Source organism: Triticum urartu, unplaced genomic scaffold (assembly GCF_003073215.2).
Source record: "Triticum urartu cultivar G1812 unplaced genomic scaffold, Tu2.1 TuUngrouped_contig_7214, whole genome shotgun sequence".
NCBI lineage: Eukaryota > Viridiplantae > Streptophyta > Magnoliopsida > Poales > Poaceae > Triticum > Triticum urartu.
This window is the reverse complement of record NW_024118039.1, coordinates 1-7,862: the sequence shown is the minus strand read 5'-3', so window position 1 is coordinate 7,862 and position 7,862 is coordinate 1. Positions and strand designations below refer to the sequence as shown.

The following is a 7,862-nucleotide window of genomic DNA, read 5'->3' as shown; positions in this document are numbered from 1 at the left end:
TCGCAGCGTCCCCTTCTCAGCCTCGGGGCTGCATCTTGCTTTCTTGCAAAATCGGCTGACGCAGCGAAAAATAATTGCACCCACATGAACAATTAATAGCAAATGCGAAAAAAAACAAATGAGCATGATATATGGTTTCACGTACAATGCACCACATACAGTATGTTGTAGTATTACGGTGGAATTGACGATGATCTGTAGTTCTGTATGTTGTATTACGGTGGAATCGACGATGATACATACTATACGTTACAATACACTTACACACGGTGAAGTACATCGATGCTGCTGCCTCACAGTAGGTGAGCGTACTTAATTCCGAACGTACGCATGCATGCACCGTAGGTACATTCACCTCGCCATTTTCGGGTAGGCGACGTCCAGTGCGATGCCGCAGAGCCCCGGGCCACCGACATCGCGGCGCATGCGGATGTAACCGCCCTCACCCCATGTCTGCCCCCACGAGTTCTTCACGATCCAGTACTTGACCCCTGCGTCGACACCGTAGCCGACGACGGTGACGGCGTGAGCGAGCGCTGTCCCGCAAGGGCCCGAGTAAACGCCGCTCCTGTAGAACTGCATGCCGCTGCCGACCTCGATGGCCACGCCAATGGGCTGCCCGGCAACGGCGCGCTGCATTTCGGGCTCGTTCCTGGGCGGAATCACACCGCTGCCGCTGATCTGGACGACGTGGTGGGCGGACTTGGCGCGGTTGCAGGCGCCCCTCACCGCCGTGTATGGGTACTCCGCCTCCGTGGTGAGGCCACCATTCTCCACAATCCACTTGAAGGCCCTGTTGTAGGAGCCGCGGTTGCACCCACCGTCGTACTGGTCGCAGTCCACCAGCTGCTGCTCCGAGAGGGACACCAGCTTCCCCGTCCTGATCCAGTTCAGGGTCTCGATCGTCGCAACCGTCACGAACGCCCAACAGCTGGCTGCATCCATTCATCCAGGGACAAAACAATGGTTAATCACTGTGCATGCTTCACAAATCACAAGCTAAGGTTTAACGGGGAGGTTTTCAGTTTCAGAAAACTTTCAGCACCAACTGAAATCATTGAAATTCAGTGAATTTCGGTTTGCGTTCAGGCCAAAAGGCCGAAATATTCACTTAAAGTTAAATAGATATTTGATTTTCATGTGTACTACTGAAATTGCTGAAATATATTGGCCGAAAGGCAAATATTTCAAAGACTAGTGAAATCAATGAAATTCAGTGAATGTCATGAAAATCCCACTTAAGGTGAAAACCATGCTGGATCAAGTTAGGGATCTATCTTTACGTACAGCATGATGAGCTTTGGGACTTGGGCGGCGTGACGGCGCCTTTGGCCCTCCAATCCATGCTAGGCGGAGGCGGAGCCTCCAAGGAGTTATCCTCGCCGCCAGACGACCACAGCTCGGCGTCGCCACCGCTCGCGGGCATTGTGATGCCCGTATTATCACCGGCGCCATCGTAGGAGGAAGCATACCTCGCCAGGAACTCCTCCTGGGTGAGGTTGGCAAACTCGTTTTCACCGAGCTCGTAGGTGAGGTCGCCACGCCGGTTGGTGGCGTCGATGTACTCCATGTTGTCGCGGTACACCTGGAAGCGCCGCAGCCTCTCCTCGACGCTTAGGTACGACCGGTTGTGCGTGGCTTGCCATTGGCGGAACCTGTCCATCATCAGCATGTCGCCCACGTCTACCGAAGTCGCTGGGAAGGCAGCGAACAGGCCGTGCACCAGCAAGATTGCAGTGATCGCCGGCCATGCTCCTGGGGAGAAAGCCATGTCGACTGAACGATCCACGCACACTGGCTTGTGCTCAAGCATGCACGTGTAGACGTGTTTTTATAGCGCTCGCCGGTGGATCGCGGGAGCATGTCTTCCGCCGGTGTCGGGATGAGCTCATCGACCGGCGACGAGTGCATGCAATGCATGTCGCAGGTGCTGGCGATGCACGCAGCTCGTAGAGGAATGGTAACGAGCCACATTTTCTCTTGGTCTCATCATGCAGCGGTGCATACGTATGTGCATCTGTCTTGGCACACGAAATGGTGTTGGTTCGTTAGGTTGCGTTGCCGTGCACACTAGCCAACATATGAGTGGCGACTGCAATGTACCGGTTTGTCTACCACCTTAGTGCACCTTCGCCTTCCAGTTCTGTCGATGAACACGTCGTCAGCCTGTTAGTATTAATCTTTAGAGACAAACTTCACAGAATATGACAGAGAGATTTGGGATTTCTTACGGATATCGAGGGAAGCCTTGTTTCTGCTCGATGCGACCTTTGTGTAGCTCATGGTTACACCTTGCGTTACGTCGTTTGCAGCAGTAGCACCGCTGTCACTCTTGCGGCGGCTGGCAGTGGAGATGGTCCTCGCCTCTCACAGTTAGAGGGTACCCCACATCTACCGTGTAGAAATCGCTGGATTAAACTGATGAGGTCCTTCTCCTTCTATATTAGGTGAGTTGAAAAATTAAAAAAAAATATTAGGTGAGTTGGGACCAAAACTAAAAGTGTTGGCTCGCACCTCCGATCACACGGTGCCTCCGTACATGGGGTGTGGTGGACCACATCCCATTGACTTTCTATCTTGATTATTAGCCAAGATCAAAATCAAACATTCTCCCCCCTTGATCGAAAGACTAACAAACATCATAACCCCACTCTCAATAAAAGAACACATCCAAGTAAAGTGTTACAATGACTAATGAAATGCCACTGAACGGCGGTTCTCGAAATGGAAAACATACCTCTTTATGGGAGTTGGTGTATTTAAAGGTCCAGATTCCATAATTAAAAGGCTTTACAAACCCATGTCGGCAACATAACCATAAAAAATGGGTAGTAAGTCTCCAAGAGAGGAATTGCAAAACTTATATAAATTAAATATTATATATCTTTGATCCTGAACTCTATCTTTCACAACATGGAGCATAATGTCAACGGTTTTGGCTAGGCCGAATGACTTGTTGTTACTCACATAGAGGATTGTGTGATCATAATCGCAGTGAGTGGTTTGGAGTTGATGTCTATCACTCTTAGCTTCGGAACTAATATTCTTTCGATATATAACATGCTTAGTAGCCTCTAACATGCCAAAAATAGTTTGCATCGTGGATGATGTCGTGGTTGTCCTTTAGGAGCTTTTCCATAATAAAGCTCCTTGTGTGAGGGTGCAGACGTAACATGGCGTGGAATTATTAATATCCACATACCTCACCAAAACAATGTCTTAGTAACCCACAATTATGACGTTGCAAAACTCATTATAAATGAGCATGTAATATTCATCGCCTTGCATATATTGCAAACCTTGACGACATTTTCCAATGGTCCAGTGTCGATTAAACACAATTTTGTCAAGTATCCTAATTATAAATGAGAGAGTGCATTCATGCTTAATATTTAAGGTGCTTTTGACAAATGAAACATAAGAAACCAACATTATCTGATCAATTTATAATTCGTTCCTTGGATACCCAAATGTCCAATTGTATCACCCTGAAGTTTAGGAGCAGGTGATTCAGAGTACTTGTGCATAATGTATGTCTTTCGTATTATGTCCACATATGTAATCATAATAGGACTTATACTCCTTTTGGACCATCGATGAACCTCCATACAATTAATGCACAAGATAACACCAAGATCCTTTGAACTCAAAGCTCATGGTTTAGCCAGTGAGCTTTCATCTACATGAGGCAGAGAACATACACCCCAGACTTAGTCTCAACGCATGTCTTCTATCAAAAAATAACTTCCTCGGACAGCATGCCGTATGTTATTTTTTCTTCTTTCATGAAACCTTTTGGTTGAGCCAGATAAACATTCTTAATTAAGTCAACATAAGTGCATGTCATGATGGTAACACAAACATCTTGAGAATTCCTTAGTCCAAACAACAGGAAATATGTCACACCACAAATCTCAATCATTTTAACCTTTCAAGATTTCCCTCAGAGTCATGTTTGGATTTGTAAACCATTTTAGCCTACCATATTTAACCCATTGAGGAAACTATATAAAGTTTCATTCACGGTAAGGGCTCATAGCCTTCATCCCACATGGCAGCAAGCCAATAAGATGAACATTCACACACATTATTTATCATAGGGAAATGATGAGGGTGAAGAATAGGTGTTGCTTTAGTGATTTCATAATCGTCAATCCACCTGATGCGTAGGAATAAACATCTCATGGATAGTCAGTTGATCTTTAAGATTTGTGTTCCTAGGCTCAAGTTCCCAGTGATTACTTTATTCTCATATAACATATACTATGCTCCAGAGTCTAATCTCTTCAAGCATACATTTTCGCTCTAATTCACATCACTGTGGGGCAGAAGATGAAAAAGAACTTAATGAAGTGTAACACATGATTATGAACAACATTGGTCACAAATATAATCATATGCCACCTACTACAATAATATCATAACTGGCATAAGAACGGCAAACTTGCCACTTTAGCGTCAATGTGTGCTTCATATTATTCATAAAGGTGTAAGTACTTGACAGAGTCACCAGAAAACAAGGCTAGAAATTATCATAAAATAGAAACATCCGACCGTTTATTTTAATAGACCAAAATTATGTAGTCATCGGAGAAGATTTCAAGTAAAAAAATTACCCACCATTGCCATTATATTTATAATGGAAAAAACATTCCGTTCATGCTTCTATCCCTTCTCTGTATTAGCACCATGTGGATGTTGCATGGATTCTCTTAAAAATGCTAGACACATTCCTCTAGAAAAATGTTGCGGTTGAAACCAGCATAACTTACCCGTGAAAACAGTCCAGTCTAGCTTAATATAAAATTTATCTGATATAGAAAACTCATATCGATAAAATGGATCAAACTATTTACTAGAAAAAGGGGGCACTCTACCCATTTTAAGCAATGCCGAATCGACAACCTATGTATAAAAAGAGAAAAAAATTGGATTTGAAGAGAAAAAGAATTGTATTAATTCCCATTTTCCATTTATTTAGTTAGGTTTTCTTAATGAAATTGTTATAGCACCCATCAACAAACTAATGCACTTTTTCCTTCGGTCACCATCTTCCTTTGTAAAGGTTACACACACACCCTCATCCTGTAGGCCATACATTGTAGTCTTTAACGAGCACTTGCAGGCTCTTATGAGCTTAATGTGCTTTAAACGAACAGAGCCAAACATGGTTTTTTGCTCGTTAAACAGATGAGCTTAACGAGCCTAGCCTTAATCAGCATGAGCCGAGCAGCTCGTTAATCCACCACTACACCCCACTAGTAAGAGACGATTCACGCGGCTAGTAATTGGGTTACTAGCGCGTGCGAGGTGCGCACGTCGCTAGTATTTTGTTATTAGCGGCGTTCACATAACTAGTTAACAGCAGTGCGATACTAGTACCGTGTGAGCTGCATGGCGCTAGTAAGGGTTTTAGCACACCGCTAATAAGGAGGTTTTGTACTGGTGTAGCACTAGAACACCTAATGTACAAATGACAAAGAGATTTGGGATTTCTTACTGGTATTTAGGGAAGCCTTGTTTCTGCTTGATGCACCCTTTGTGTAGCTTATGGTTACACCTTGCATTCTCGGGCAACATGGAGATATGGTCCGGAGAAAAGAGCTGGAGCAGGGAGACATCGTTGGCAGCAGTAGCGCTGTCAGCACTCACCTTGCGGTGGCTGGCGCTGGGGATGGTCTTCGCATCTCTTAGGACCACATTAGGATCAACGGTTAGAGGGAACCCCATCTATCGTATAAACCGGTGGGGTACTTCTCCTTATATGTTAGGTGCCAGAGAGTCGGGACCAAACCCAAAATTGTTGGTTGGCACCTCCGCAGTGCATCCTTCCGTGGGGTGTGGTGAGCCATATCCCATTGATTTCCTCTCTCTTGGTTGTTTGTCAAGACCAAAATCCAACACAACCGTGGCTTGCCCTAGTGTGACTTGACTAAGATATGACTTGAACTAAATACCCACCTAAGTTGCTCAAACTTGGTTAACCTTATGTGTGACAACCTTAGGTAAACTTAGTCTCAAACCAAACAACCGCTACATACACCGGCCAAGTAGCATGCCGTTCTGCCCACAGTGCCGGTTGCGGTCATGGCGGCCAACGAAGCACCTGGTCACCAATAGGCGATCTCCGCGATCTAGTTGGTGCATCCCGAGTCACATGCGCCGTCGCAATCTATGTGGGCGACTATGCGGTCGTGGTTGACGTCCTAGTTGGTCTCGGCGTGGTGCTTTAAACTTGCGGCCATGATCTTGGCGACCTCCATGATTGGCCGGGTCATGCACAGCTGTTGCACTAGCCCGACGCTTCTTCCTGACATCCTAGAACTCCACCATGCCTCATGCCTCAACAAAGGAGCACGCCGGCAAGCACTCCCACCGTAAACGTACCCATCCAACTCCATTTCAGGCCATCAAGCCATCCTTGAAGCGTCTTGGAAGCATGGCGGCCGTTTCCATGTCTCGGCGGCATAATATGCTCATTGTTAGAGTTTCTTTTTTTTTTTGAGGAAGAACTGAGGCTACACTTTCTTTTGTAGTATTTCCTTGTAGGTTCGCTGATTTACACGTGTTTTTTCACTGAAAGATCTGCTCATGAGTTTTCTTTCTTCTTCTGATGTGTACGTTATCTACTTTCGATATGTGTCCATGTTGGACTCATATTGCACGTATCATTGGAAAGACCTGGCTGCCCATCTCAAAAAATGGAATGACCTGGAGGTATGTCTTTTCTCTTTCTAGTGTGTACGTTGTCTAGTTTTAGATGAGTGTCTATGTTAGACTCATATTGCACGTGTCATTAGTGGACTTGTTTGTACGCTACTATATTGTGTGTACCATTATTATCTTTTAATCTCAATTATTATCAACAAGATCGGCGAAGGATATATTTTTAGCATATGTGAAGGTGGAGTGACGTGGTGGCTTGTTTGCCTCTTACACGTGTTTTTTTTTGCATGGAGTGACGTGATCGGCGAAGGATATAACCATCTAAGGCTATAACCATCAAAGTTGATCCTATCATACCTCAAATTACTCCCTCCGTTTCTATATATAAGTATTTTTAGAGATTTCAATACAGATTATATACGAAGGTATATAAACATATTTTAGAGTGTAGATTTACTTATTTTGCTCCGTATGTAGTCCCTTAGATATATAGGAATCGGAGGGAGTATTACTGAAGAGTAATGAATGTCAAAGTGTCTTCATTAGATGGATAGTGTTATTGCCGCATGAGGTATTGAAGGAATGCAAGTTCAGCAAACAATAACGGGTGGTCCTGAAGCAATCCCAGTAGGCGAGCTTACTTAATTGGGAAGGTACGCATGCAGATGCATGACATAGGTACATTCACATTCACGCTTTCGCCATTTTTGGGTAGACAACGTCGAGCGCGATGCCGCAGAGCCCCGGGCCGCCGACGTCGCGACGCATGCGGATGTAGCCGCTCTCACCCCATGTCTGCCCCCATGAGTTCTTGACGAGCCAGTACTTGGCCCCAGTAGGGGCGTCGACGCCGTAACCGACGATGGTGACGGCGTGAGCAAGATTTGTCCCGCAGGGGCCCGAGTAGACGCCGCCCTTGTAGAACTGCATGCCGCTGCCGACCTCGATGGCCACACCGACGGGCTGCCCGGCGACGGCGACCTGCATTTCGGGCTCGTTCCTAGGCGGGATCACGCCGCCTCCGAGGATCTTGACGACGTGATGGGCGGACTTGGCGCGGTTGCAGGCGCCCCTCGCCGCCGTGTACGGGTACTCCGCTGCCGTGGTGAGGCCGCCATTCTCCACAATCCAATTGTAGGCCCTGTGGAAGGACCCGCGGTTGCACCCGCCCTCGTACCGGGTCCAGTCCCCCCACA

General features: G+C 46.2%; 2 protein-coding genes across 2 annotated transcripts; both read right to left on the bottom strand.

Moving 5' to 3' along the window:
- Positions 1-351: 351 nt before the first annotated feature.
- Positions 352-1,771, bottom strand: LOC125531483 (ervatamin-C-like). The gene is made up of 2 exons (XM_048695876.1): positions 1,288-1,771; positions 352-935 (listed from the first exon to the last, which is right to left on the bottom strand). The coding sequence occupies exons 1-2, from the start codon at positions 1,769-1,771 to the stop codon at positions 352-354; spliced, it is 1,068 nt and encodes a 355-aa protein (XP_048551833.1).
- Positions 1,772-7,356: 5,585 nt separating this feature from the next.
- Positions 7,357-7,845, bottom strand: LOC125531482 (fruit bromelain-like; the record flags this gene model as incomplete). Its single annotated transcript, XM_048695874.1, has 1 exon — positions 7,357-7,845. A coding segment is annotated over one exon (489 nt), but the record flags the coding sequence as incomplete, so codon positions are not given.
- Positions 7,846-7,862: the final 17 nt, after the last annotated feature.